The sequence below is a fragment of the Plectropomus leopardus genome, chromosome 9 (assembly GCF_008729295.1).
Source record: "Plectropomus leopardus isolate mb chromosome 9, YSFRI_Pleo_2.0, whole genome shotgun sequence".
Taxonomy (NCBI): Eukaryota; Metazoa; Chordata; class Actinopteri; order Perciformes; family Serranidae; genus Plectropomus; species Plectropomus leopardus.
This window is the reverse complement of record NC_056471.1, coordinates 34,158,722-34,172,783: the sequence shown is the minus strand read 5'-3', so window position 1 is coordinate 34,172,783 and position 14,062 is coordinate 34,158,722. Positions and strand designations below refer to the sequence as shown.

The 14,062-nt window shown below is 42.5% G+C and overlaps 1 protein-coding gene across 1 annotated transcript in view; it reads left to right on the top strand.

Moving 5' to 3' along the window:
- Positions 1-11,561, top strand: part of fat2 (FAT atypical cadherin 2) — a 121,304-nt gene extending 109,743 nt beyond the window's left edge. The window contains exon 29 of the mRNA XM_042492869.1: positions 7,636-11,561. Within this exon, the coding sequence (XP_042348803.1) occupies positions 7,636-8,138 (503 nt within the window). The 3' untranslated portion in view covers positions 8,139-11,561. The remainder of the gene's footprint in view (positions 1-7,635) is intronic.
- The last annotated feature ends 2,501 nt before the right edge of the window (positions 11,562-14,062 follow it).

The following is a 14,062-nucleotide window of genomic DNA, read 5'->3' as shown; positions in this document are numbered from 1 at the left end:
AATAATTCAAATTAATACAAAAACTGACAGGGAACGAGAGACTTCTGTAACTGAGACACAACACAGCAGTTCTGTCATAAAATAAAAATAATTAAAATAAATAAAAATAATCTTCCAGCAGCAGAGTCACTCAGAGAAAAAAAAACCGTTAATGAACTGTGAGGCTGATCAGCCGTCGCTCTGTGTGACGCTGCGAAGCCACGCCGTAACTCAAAAGGTCAAAACGGGCCGAACGGATTCAGTTATTCAAGGTCACTGTAAATAAGACTGTAATTGTCATGCGGGGAGCGGTGCATCATGGGAGAGGCGGCAGGTCGTCTGTCAACACACGGCGCTGATTAAACCGCGGGAGATGAAACATTCATAGATGCGGCCGATTGGACGCGATAACGTCCAGAAATAACAAAGATTTCTGCTTTTCATCTCTCGTATAAGACTCTTTATATTCGTGTCTTACCCTGTTTTCTATAATATTCTCCTTTATTGTCCGTCCTCACTCCCTCACGCTCTGCACGGCTCCTTTTCTCTCCCTCCTTTTGTTTTCTCTCTCTTTGTGTCCTTTCTTTCTCGTGTTTCTCACTCCCACTCATCTTTTCTGTTGCTCGCTTTTATTTCCCTTTTCTCAGTCACGTGCAGGAACCCCTCACACGAACAGATTTGTCTTTAAATATGTGCTTCCCAAACCAAATGAACGCACCCAGCGGAAAAAAGAATATTAACCCTTTGAAATCGGAGCATATTGGCTTGATTTATTTCAACAACATGAGAAGAATACAGTGAACTTAGAAAGATATGACCAGAAATCAGCAAACCCGAAAACAAAGAAAAGAACAAAAGTTGGAAAGTAGAGAAACAAAGAAAAAGTTTAAAAATTGATTATTAATGATTATGTAAAATTAATTAGACGCGGTTCTCTTTATGTTTCCCTAGCTTTTTTTTTTAAGAATTGTTTTTAATAGGTGAGTTTTTCAGCAGCCAGACTTGTTGTTACTGACTTGGCATTTTAATTTCCCTCAGGGCCGTCCGTCCTGCCGAGCCTTAAACGTCCACCTTAAATGTATGAGATGTTCGCAGCCTCACTCGGTGGTTTCTTGTTACTCGTGAGGTAAATCGCTTTATGCTGCAGTTTGGGGCCTTTTTTCGCTAATCACCAAATCTCTTGAACACACTTGCGAACAGGTGGAATTAAAAATGTTAAAGCGAGAAATTTATGGAAGTTTGGGCAATCAGGAGGTTTCTCTGAATCCGCCATGCAACACTTCTACAAGCAAAACTCTGACAGAGAAACTAAGAAGGGTTTAACATACCCCCAGGACAGAGGTCCCAGATAAGACACTAATGTCCTAAAATACTACAAATGTCCTACAAAGGTCATAATATTCGAGAAATGTCCTAAAATCCTTGAAATGGCCCAAAATCCTGAAAATATGCTTAAATCCTAAAAATGTCCTAATATCAGAGAAATGTCTCCAAATCCTAGCAAATTCCTAAAGTCCAAAAAATGGGCTTAAGTTTCAGAAACTTGCTAGAATCCTAAAAATGTCCTAAAACCAAAAGAAAGAAATCCAAAAAATATTCTGAAATCCTGAAAATGTGCTTAAATCGTAAAAATGGCCCAAATCCTTAAGACATCCTAAAATCCTAGAAACTTCCTAAAATCCTAAAAATGTCCTTTAAACCTTCAAACATCCTAAAATATGAGAACTGTCCTGAGATGTTTGGTGCTGCTGCGTCCGGCCTCGAGTTGAGTATCTGTGGTTTTAGAAAACAAAGAAGAATACAAAAGTATTCCTGCACGAGGCTCGCTGTCTCATAGTTCTTTTCTCTCGTTGTCGTTTGCAGCCTCCCCTCCCTCTCTTTACCTCTCCCTCTTTTCATCTCTCCCTCCCTCCGTCTCTCTCTGGTCTGTTCGTCTCGTTCTCGCTCCTTCTGTCACACTCACTGGGTTTCTCTCTGCTCTTTTGTTATTCTGTCGTCCTCTCTCTCCGTCTCTCTCCTTTTGTGTGCAGCAGTATTTTCCCTTCATGCCACGGATCAATATGCTGCGTTGCTGTGTTGTGCAGACAGATGAAGAGAGGCAGATCAGGCGTTCGTCATGCCGTCGCTCCCCAGGCAACGCCGTCCTGGCAGGTCATTCATCTGCGTGACCTTATCATCAGAATAAAGGACACATTCGTGTACTTGTTATCCGGCTCCTTGTTAAAGGGGACGGCGGCCGGATCCTCGACGCCGAGCTTCTGTTTCGCCCCGTGACCTCGTTAATAAATAATTTTATTTTTTTACGGCTTTTGACAAAACCTGACACGTTCTGTGAGTCCACGAAGCCCAAAACTGGTGATAAATTCTTATTTTATTCTTAATGAAAGCAGACTTAATAGAAAACGTTCACCTTCGGTCATTATCACTATTATTGAAACTGTGATGAAGCGTCCAATCACAGAGCCCCATCAAACCGTCAGACATCATCAGGCGATTTATGGCTCTCAGATGCCGAGATGATTAAATTATGACGAAGCATTTATGACTGAATGAACGACCTCGGAGTGTGACGAGCGAAGCCGATATTTTAGTACAAAGACTCAGCCTGCTTTGAGTCGGGCCAAACGCAGCAGGTCCAAACACGTTTCCAGGATTTTAGGACGTTTTCTAGGATTTTCGGACGTTTCTGTGATGTTGGAACATTTCTAGGATTTAACCCTTTCAAACCTGAGCAAACTGGCTTTCTTAAAAAACAATGATGGGTAGAAGGCAATGAGCAATGAAAGAAAAAATGACCCAAAAATGAGCGAGAAATCAGTAAAAAAGTACTTGAAACTTAGTTTTAAAAAAAGAATGAAAAAAAAAGAAATAGAAACAAAGACAATTCCTTAATATAATTTCAAATATATCATTAGAATAACTATGAATATAGTTTTTTCTTTTTCCCTGAGACATTTCCCCCCTTCTTTTTTTTAAAAAAAATAATTTTCTAAATCTAATTTCTGGCAGTTTGTGGATCATTTCATACCAAGCTGCTTGTTGCCTTTTTCACTCGTGTTTTTCAAAGAAATCACATCGATTTGGTTACAAAGGAATACGTACTTTAGAAAGGTGTCAGAAAGCTGCTCAAGAAAAGTGACGGTTTAAATTTCAAAACGTATTTAAAGGAACGATCAGAAAAAAAACAGTTTTGAGATTCACAGACTGCAGAGGAGAAAAGATGGCAGCAAACTGTTCGTCGTGCATTAAAAAGCTGAACCCGTCCTTGAAGTTCCTCCGTCTGCGCGTCACTGATCCGACTCCTCTGTCCTCTGCAGCGGGAGAACAGAAAAAGCAGCTTTTGTTTTTAACTATTTATCGAACTGTGCAAAGTGGAAATAACACGAGCAGCTGAACCCTCTGATGTCCATTAAATCTAAAGTCGCCGTCAGCTTTTCATCTCTTCAGCCTCCAAACATCTTCGTCATTGCGCAGATGCTCATCTCCTCCTCCGTCTCTCACTTTGTCTTCCTCCTTTTCTTCTCATCTCGTCGGCCTCTCTTTAACCCTTTGAAACCTGGAGTGACATCTGTTTTTTTGTGCTCGTTCAGACGCCTTTCACAAGATATTTGATCTTTGAAACCTTGGGGAAAAAGCCAGAAATATTCTACAGACTGCAAGAAATTAGTAAAAGATGACAAGAAAATCCCCTAAAAATTAGTTTAAAAAAAAGGAATTATCAGAAAAATATTGAAAAATAAGAAAAAAATGTACAGAAAACTATATTTATCATTAAAATACATTCTTATTTGAAATTATGTTACATAATAAATGTATTAGATATATTAAATAAATACATTTTTGCCAGCAAGTTTTTTGGAAAAGGAAATTGTTTTTTCTGTAACCCAAGTTGTAATGTGATTTTCTTGATATTTTCCCATAGTTATTTCCTAACTTTCTAATGACAGTTTTCTCTCTTGTGCGCTTTTTTAAAGCTTATTTTCACGTTTTACGATTTTTTATGGGACTCATGCAGAGCTGCTGTTTCCTTTTTTCCTCCATGTTTTTGAAAGAAATCGAACAGACTTGCTCTCGTGTCAAAGGTTTAAAAGCTTGTGAAAGACAAATGTGTTTGTCCCTCACTCCTTCATTTTGTCGTGTTTTTCTTGTCTTCCACCTCTCGGACTTATTTCCTGTCCTCCATTTAAGTATTCTCTTGTTTTTCATCTTTTTCCCTCCCACTTTCTCTGTCTCTGTAACTTCGTCTCTCCGTCGAAGCAGCTGCAGTCTGTTTATTATTCTCAGTAACTCGAGTGACAGCAGGAGGCTTTTTTTTTCATGTCGTTTTGTCTGAACAAACGGTGTAATGCGTCTGCCTTGTTAGTTTGAGATTTTGGGGGATGAAGGGTGAGAATTTGAAATGGTAATCCTCGAGAATCCTCATTTTTTGTTTTCATATTTTTTGCCTCTGAGTCTTTTTCGGCGCTGTGGGGCGTTTCCTGTCAGTCGCCAGCACGAGCTCAGCTGCAGCGCAGCAGGACGCAGCCGCTCAATTACAGCGCAGAGAGGGACAGTTTCCGAAATTCCCCCCAGCAAAAGTCCAAACCTCATAATGGCTAAATGCAGTCCCACAGTCGACTCTTACGCCTATCAGAAAAAAACAAAAAAGAACATTTCTGTATCATGTAAATGAATAATATAATAATTGAACTTGTTTGGAAAATATTAACCCTTTGAAACTTGAGACAATTGGCTTGATTTCCTTAAAAAAGATGCGAAGAAATCAATGAGAAATGACAGAAGAAATTAGCCCAAAAATTAGCAAGAAATTATTAAAAAGTATAGGAAAATTACCTGAAATGTTTTCTAATAAAAAAAAGGGAAAAAATAAAGTAAAACAGAGACAACAACAAAAAAAGACCTGCTAAAAAAGCTTAAAAAATGACAATAATTCTGTCACATCATTTAATTTTTCAGGGGAAACACATTTCAGCGAGTACAAAAAAGTAAAAATGTACTCAACACTCCAAGTTTAATCTTGTAATATTGTGTACGAATAATATATTATTCTGGAAATTGATTTTCTCTGACATGGCCCTGATTCTTTGTCATTTTTTATTGATTATTATAATAGTAATAATAAAAGATAAAAACACTCAAACTGTAAATAAAGTAAATGACAAGATAACAGCACGAGGTAAAATAACAAATAAATATGTTAAAATAATGAAAAACTGTGAAACAGACTCACTGATGGACTGACAGCACAGGCGGCTGCTAACTGGTGCCGCAGCCTCTCTGACAGCAGCTGCATTAATGCTGAAATGTAGGTCAGAGTGACAGCAGCGTGGTTACTGCTTTCGGGCGTTGAACAATGCTGATGTAAACCTTTCACACGACTCTGAGTGATCCAGTTCACGCAGCACAATGTCGAGCGTGCAGATAACGCTCTGAAAGGCGAAATAACTCGAGCATGAGTCACCGCAAGGTCATCAACACTCCGAGTCCTTCGCCATCGCGCTCAGAAAAACACCTGCCCCGCATTCGCTTTAAAAGTCTGCTGGGCGTAACTTCTTATTCGCACACGGAGGAGGACATGATGAGTGTTTCAAGGTTGGCGACTTAGCTGGAGATTAGTTTCAGGGAAAATTATTAAAGTGATAAAATGTTAAGAGCACACAGAGGGATGCAGAAAGAGCCAGAGGAGCTTATCATCAAGGCCGCCCTTGAATTGTCTTAATGTTAGTTGATTGTAATTCTGTTGATCCACAGAAGCGAGGATTACTCTTCGTCTGTAGTCATTAGAAGTCCGGATCAGGATCCAAAATTAAAGGAAATGTGGTGACTTTAGGACACGAGCTTTCTTCTGATGCTCCCCCTCCTCCTGCTCCGCTAATGAAACCCACACCACTTCACATCCACACGGCGAAGGATTTAATATGCAAATAGTCAAAGCTTCCTTAAAACCACAACTCAGATCCATCCTGCACGCCGGCTCCGCCACGACCGTCCCGCTGTTTATTAGTCTGTCAGTGACATTAAGTGTTGATTTAGACTTTGTTTGTTCAGTCTGAGAGCTGATCTCGCTCTGTGGCAGCGTTCACGACTAAAACGACTGTTAATCCTCTCATTCTGATGGTGCGGACTCAGAAACACTGAGGTTTTACACAGGAAGATTAACAAAGACGGAAAATATTTTCCCTGAAATGCTTTTTATTCAGCAGAATTATTCATTATTCATTCGGCAGATCAGACATGAATCCGGGGGCGTTTAGACGGCGTTTCTTGTATGAAATGGTACATTTTTATTGCTTTTTGGCCTTTAATTCACATGACAACGGCGTTTTGGGGGCTTGAAAATGCAAACTTTAGAAACGGGTTCCAGAAAGCGTCACCCCTTCTGTCGTCGTGGAAACTAGCAACGTGAGAACGTCACGGCCAGCGCGTAGTGCTCTTTTATGGTGTGTCATTACTTCTGGCCTGGCATGCATGCCACAGCGTTTTCGGTTGTTTTTGTGTATCCGCATACACAAGGATTGCTTTCACAATGTCATCATATTATTGCAGATTTTTTCAAAAAATAAGGACTTGTCTGTTTTTAGTAGGTCCGTTCTCATCTAAACGTGGCTTTAGTCTGAAACCTCTTACCTAATTTTTTTGTGAAAAATGTTCATAGAGACCAAAGTAGTCAACCGTCTGAAATCCAAAAAATACTCAATTTACAATGAAAGACAACAGGTGGTTAATATTTCATAATTTCGTACCTTCCCAAAATTTCACCAAAGTATACGGTACATGACTTCATCTACTTTGTACGTCCAATTTTCCAACAAATCACCAGCTCTGATTTGGTCCAACTAAATCCTTAATTCACCGAATTAGATTTAAAAAACGTGCTGTTATTCCCCACGGTCTCTCTGCCTGCTGACCGCCGGCTGTTTACCGTCCTGTAAATTCTCCCTCCACCACTACGTGTCAAGGTAGAAGGTGGATTTTTTGGTCATTTTGTAAAAACATAGTTTCACTTTTTAAACATTGTTTAAGTTAGCCTTCCTAAGTTTCTGTAGGATGTAGAGCCTTTCTGTGCTCTTTTAAGGTGGATATGTTCTCAGTGATGGTGATTCAGAGGAACCTATAGCCGTTCACCTGCTCCACCTCCGCTCCGCTGACTTAGACAGAGGTGTGTGTCTTTGCCTCCTTCTTTCTAAATTTAATCAGCTTCTTGGTTTTGCTGACGTTGAGCAGTAGGCGCCGCTCTGACAGATTGCTGATTTCCTCCCGGTATGAACTCTCATCGTTGTTTGTGATTCGGACGATGAAGGTGTCGTCCGCATACTTCACAATAAAGTAAATATCTGAGTGCAGTCAGGGTGTGCAGTGTGACCAGGAGGGGCCGAGCACGCAGCCCTGAGGGGCTCCGGTGTGGAGCACTATTGTAGAGGAGGTGTGACTGCCAGTCGAGACTCTCTGGGGTCTGCATTGAGGAAGTCCAGTATCCAGCTGCAGAGTGTTGTTCTGACGCCCCGAGGTTGTGAAGTTTTCAGTCATCTTCATGGGAGTGAATGTGTTAAACGCTGAGCTGAAGTCAACACAAACATTTGATGACCAACAGATAATCTTTGGGTCCAAAGTTGATATCAGGACAAATGACTCTGATTACTTGTTTTCTGTCTTCAGTCTATCCAGCAGATCCGGATTACTACGGCCGCCCGGCGGTCCAGGAGTTCCCGCAGTTCGACATCGTAGAGGACGCCTACTCCACCTCCACCATGGACTCGCGCAGAAACTCTCGATTCGGCGGCTTCCCGTTCCCGCTGGAACGATGTGACCGCCGCGCCCCGCTCCCGCCCTGTTACAGCAACCAGAACCTGGACGACTTCCTGGGTCCAGACGGCCTCCCTCTGCCGAGCTCCCAGTGCCCCAACGAGTACACGGCCATCAGCTACTACCCGACGCAGCACACCCGCAGCCTGGACAACGTGTCGGCCGGCTACAAGAGACTCAGCATGCGTCTGAGCGTGGCCATGCCGTCGTACGCAGAGCAGGCCAGCCCGCCGCCGCCGCAGCCGCCAAACCCGGCACAACCTCAGACCAGACCGGCGGGGCAGAACCAGCGCAGCTACGACGGGGTGAGCATGGTGGAGAGCGACTACGGGAGCTGTGAGGAGGTGATGTTTTAACTTTTTGCGTCCTTTTTTTTAGTATTTGAGAACAGTGCGAGCACACGTGTACACCGTGTTCTACTCGGTTTGAAGGCAGCTTTGTGTACACCTCTCAGACGGGACTCTTTGAATCTAATGAACGGCGGCTCAGCGGGCGCTCGCCGTGAGATGAAAGCGCCGCGTGAAACAATGCTTCACATGTCTTTCATTTGTTTGACTTTTCAAAGCGGTGCAGTCGTGCTGTGCCAGACGAGGCGAGGGTAACTCAGCGCCGCTCGCTTACCTCCGCGCGGAAAGTTCAGCTGAAGTTCACGCCTTTGTCTGAGACGCCGAGAGCACTCGTTAACTTGTTAGGGTTGTGAAACAGTATTACTGACTCGACTGCGGGCTGCTTCAGTCACAAGACTTTTCCAGAATGTGACTCTCAGAAGAGGCTTTGTGCAAACAGCTGAAATCATCTCTCATCACTCTCAGCTCAGCACTGATGATGCGATGTGCACAATGCTGCGTACGATGTGACTGAATGTGAGGAGGCAGGCGCAGCGTTGTCATGGCATTGGCCGGCGTGACATTCAGACAAAAACCACCTTCTCATTTCTGATGAAAGCTCGATAAAGAGCTTTGCATTGTGTCAAAGGTAAACAGAGTTTATCCTGTCAGCCTCTGCTGCGTGTTTTTGCTCACGTGGAATTTATTTGATCAAAAATGCAGAAAAGGACAAAAAAACCAGCCGGTGTCGTGCTGACCCCGATGTTGACGCTGAGCACATTTCACGCAGGATAAACATTTCATTGAACTCTTTAATCTGCTTACAGTTGCTGTTGTTTGTTGTTGCTGTCTGTTCTGATGAAGGAGGCTGGATCCTCGTAAAGAAAAAAAAAGCCATAAAGTGACAATGTCGATGTTAGTCGTGATGTGTTTTTAGAATCAATGCAAAACCGCTCGTGTACATTCAGTAGATTTTGAATCATCTCCTGGTGCGTTTTAATTTTAATTAGTGTGAACTAGATCACAGTGTTTTCGTGTCTGTGTTCGAGCTCATAAAGAAAACACTTAATGTGGAGCAGTTCAAGAAAAAACGTCCATGCAGCCATTTTAAATGGTGTAAATATTCAAGACTCACATCAAAGAAAAGCTTCTTTTGGTCAAGAGTTTTTTTTATTTGCCTCATGCAACATTTATAAAATAAACATTAGAGTCCAGCATTTTCTGAAATCGACTGTTTGACAGTTGAGAGCCACAATAGAAAATCATTTCTGTTATGAAGACGTTAAAGCAACAACTCAGACTGACGGGACTGAACTGTTGTCAGATTTTTGACAAACGTTTGAATGTTGGTTTCAGCTCTAATCGCTGATCGCTGATTATCTGATTAATTATAAATGTGAGAAATGATGAGAAACTTTGCTTCCAAATTCCTCATTAAAATATGAAAATAAATATGTGATGTGACGTGGAGAAAACTTTCAAATTTACGGAGCCAAACATTCAGGCGGACTGTGTATTTTGTTTAGGTACATCGTGAAAGTTAAAGCACCCGTCCTCGTCGGCAGGCCGTCAAATAATACCGAAAAAATACTGCGGCTGTGTCACGATCCTCGGCACGCGATATTGATGCCAAAGACCCAAAGAGTCTGTTAGATCATCAGGGCTTCATCGAACTCATCTTACCACCGTCACTCTTTTACGCCACGTTATGTTCCAACGAACAGTGAGCAACTGAAAAAGAAATCAATCAAAATAAAAATGAAGTTTCTTTTACAAAAAGGAAACTTACTCATTGATTTTTTTTTTGAAAGAAACCAATCGTTTTTGGGGATTTCAGATGTTTTAATTCTCGAAAAAAAATGTTTTTAAAGTAACCAATTTCTTTTTTAGCCGAAAGCAAACCGCAATTTTCCAGACACTGAGTTTGGTGTTTCGAGTGTATCACACAGACGCCAAAGGGCCGTTAAAAAAGCGGCGATATTTGACAGCCTGGCATGAGAATGGAGAACGTTTGCTCATTTCCAGGCTCGTACTGTGAATACTACAGTATTGAAGGTTTCTGCTTGAACATGCCTCCATGCTTTAATGTTCGGGAAACGTTTTATTTCTCTCTCACTGTGTGTTGAAACACCTGCATTCACCGTCTGAAATCATCCGTTTTGGCGCCCGTCTCTTTAAGCCGTCCTCTCGCGAAAGAACAGTCTGCTCTGATTGGTCGGCGTTTCCGGGTGGTTCGTATCTTTGCGTTTCAAATGAGATATTTTCATATCTTCCGTCGCTATAGCAACCAATGTCAGCAAGCGATTCGGCTCTCCAAACAGCACCAAACCTCGATCGGGCGGTTTGTGAATTCCAGCGCAGATAAACGGCCTCAGAGATCAGATCTGAAAAACAAATCACATTTTCCAGCTGCGTGGACGGTTTGTGCTTTGGCAAACGAGGGGTGAATGTTTGCACAGTGTTTACCGCCGCCGCCTCCGTGTAAACGTGTTGAGGCTGCAGATGATGCATGTAAAAATCAAAGCAACTGGGTTTTTACACGGCTGCCGGAGGCTGCGGGAGATAAACAAGACACGAGGACGATGCAGGAAAAGACATTAGGGCGATTCAGACAGGCAGTCACGGGGAAAAATGTCTCTGCGTCTCTCATTCGTTCTTAATGTCCTAACTGTCAAATCTCTCCCATCTGGCACCATAACGAGCCGAATCAAAGCACACACTCTGGAGATATTAATGCATATTTAGGCTGCGGTTTTTGCTGCAGTCGTGCTGAGCTGTGACTGAGCTTTGGCACGATTTCTGAAAAATGGAGACAAAGAAATGAGGGGTTTGGAAGCAAAAGTCAGGACGCGTTGAAAGGCGTGCAAATAATATGAGACTTACTGAGTGCAAAATAATTCAGCTTTCTATCACAGATTTGTGAATGCCTTTCCTGTTTTCAGTCTGAGCATTGTACGGTAATTTTGTAAGCGAGAATTACATTTTTTTAAGATTAGGGAAATGGTTATATCATCACCAGAAAACTCATCTTCCCCAGGCTGTTAAAAGTATCTCTGCTAACATTTAAACCTGAGTAACTAAAGTCTTTCTGCTCTAAATTTAATCCGTTCTTAGTGACCACATCATGCAGATTTTAAACTTATTTTGTGAAATCTGAGAATTTGTCTCTTAGTCGTGTGATGTTGTGGGTCGATGTGTCCGTCTGTCGCTGGTGCTTTAACTGTGACCGTCAGAAAGAATTTGTCGTGTGCAGGTATCGTGTTGTACATACAGTCTGTATCTGTGTCGTAGATTGTTGTTTGTGCAGAATATGACTTTTTTTTTTAATGTGGGCCTCCCCATGTTTTTCCTTGTTGTTTCTCTGTGAGAGATTTTATTAAGATACCCCTTTTTTTCATTTAGTTTTCAATATTGTAAAGAGAATATGAATAAAGATATAATCTTCTATGAACACCGATCGTCATCAGTGTTTTCCTTTAGGTCATTGTCGTTACGTTTAGTTTTTCATCTTACTGCTCTGCGTGCCTTACAGACTGCCCCTCGGGACAAATGAAGTGTTTTTGAATTGAATTTGAAACTTCTTGGTGCGTGTTCATCAGCGTCGGGAAAGATGTTAAAAACTTTAAGCCTTCTCCAGACAGGATTAGTGCTATCAGAGGAAATCGTGGATTTGAATTTACCCAGGCACATCGCTGATGCAAGTCACCCCGGCAGTAAAATGATTTTAGAGGAAGTCACGAACACATCAGCTGAAAAACAACTGTCTGAAGAGATGGCAAATTTGGAACTTGTGAACATTTCAATACTTTTCAAACCATTGTTTTGAAATGTTTCAATGAAATGAATTTGACAACAGGTTTGAGAGCAGGGCGACGCCTCTAATTCACCCCGCTCTCACTCCAAAATCGTCACGTGTTGATCGGTCGGTCAGTGACCCTCCACGTCAACTTATGACATTTTAGTTATCCTTGCTGCATCAATGTAGGACGTTTCGATTCCAAGGTTTGAACGAGTTGGATGATCACGTAATATAATGTATGCATTCGCAGGGCGGGCGGGCAGGAAGGTCCCACAAACAATCGTGTGCCTGTTTTGCCTAAACCTGACCATCCGTGACTTTGGTGCCTAAGTCTAACCATCGTCACAGTCCACGCTGTTGTGTGGACATAGGGGCCGTGCCGCGTCAAAGGTTGACGCAGCAAAGATAACTACTGTGTCATATGTTGACTTGGACGGTCATTGATGGGCCGTCACCATGTGACAACTTCAAAGTGAGAATGTGTTGTCTAATTATCCACCTACGCACGTGGTAAACCTCCCGCTGTTTGTGTCGAATCTCTCGGGACAGACTGTCCATCTCACCGACCGCCCGATAGCACCCTGACTCGTACTCCCGTTACACTTGACTTTGACCTCTACTGACTATGGACCCAGAATTGCACATCAACCGATGATGACTTGTATGGCGATCTGTTTGGCACCGGTCTTACTCAAGCCGAGACGCAGCCAGAGGACGGCCAAGCTTCCGAGCGCTGCCACCGTGCTTCGGAGGTTAGCATACCTCGGTCGAGCCGGCATTTCTGCTTGGCCTCGCAGACTGTGATTTCTCCGACTCCGGATAGGTCTCTGTTCTCCTCTGCTTCTCCCGCAGGGCTGGAAGATCGGGGATGGAGCAGCCACAGGAGCCGTCACTGTCGCTCATCCCATCTCCCGCCTCCACCGCTTTCTGAACGGGAACGCCAATCCCTTCCGTGCATGATGTCACAGGGCTGCCGCCACCTTCAGGACCTCTGCCTGTGCCATCAGCCCCCTCTAGTGGAGACCAGGTTGTATTATTCCCTGTGCGTGCTCCTTCTGTCTCTAACTTTCCTCAACTCATCTCAGCTTTCTTCTCTTCCTGTGTTCGCAGGTCGTTCACATAAATCGTTTCATCCCAGCATCCTGTCCTCTACCCGTCCTTCGGTTTCCAGTAACATGGCTTCCTCTACATCTGTCCCACTCGCTGATGGCATTGCTGCACAGGCCGACATCATACTGTGGTATGTAATCCAAAATGGCACAAAAATGTCGTAGTATAGATGTCATGACTTGGCTTAATCAGTCACAACAAAAAGGGAGACAACACCATGTCAAATGTTCAAACAATACTTTATTAAATGAATTCAACCAAAAAAGAAATTAAAAAGCAAAATAAGTATTTACAAGACAGGATGTGGAAATAAGCAATGTCAATGCTGTGGAGGAGTGGAATAGGTGTGTGCGGCGGTGTTGTGAAATGCGAACATAGCAAAAGGGGAAAACTTAGACCAGCATTACCAAACCCAAACCGTGGCATGCCTGTGGAGTCAGCCAGAGGAGAGAGAGGGAGCTGGCTGCAGGAGCAGAAGTAACTGCAGCACACCAGGCCCAGATATGGCAAAAATGTCAAAAATGACGTCTCCCAAACAGATATAAAACACCTTAAAACTGCATTAAATATCGTGCAAACACACGCCAAAGCATAGAATGTTGCTAAAAAAGCCAAAAAACACCATATTTTGGGATGTCGAAAAATTGACCCAAAAAGCAAGGCTATAGTATGGCAAAAATGTTGAAAAATGACGTGTCCCAAAAACCACTTAAAACACCTTTAAACTGCATTAAATAGAGTGTAAAGACATCCCATAGCATAGAATTTTGCAAAAATAGCCAAAAACGCCATATTTTGGGATGTCGAAAAATCAACCAAAAAGCAAGGCTATAGTATGGCAAAAATGTTGAAAAATGACATGTCCNCATAGCATAGAATTTTGCAAAAATAGCCAAAAACGCCATATTTTGGGATGTCGAAAAATCAACCAAAAAGCAAGGCTATAGTATGGCAAAAATGTTGAAAAATGACATGTCCCAAAAACCGCTTAAAACACCTATAAACTGCATTAAATAGTGTGCAAAGACATCCCATAGCATAGAAT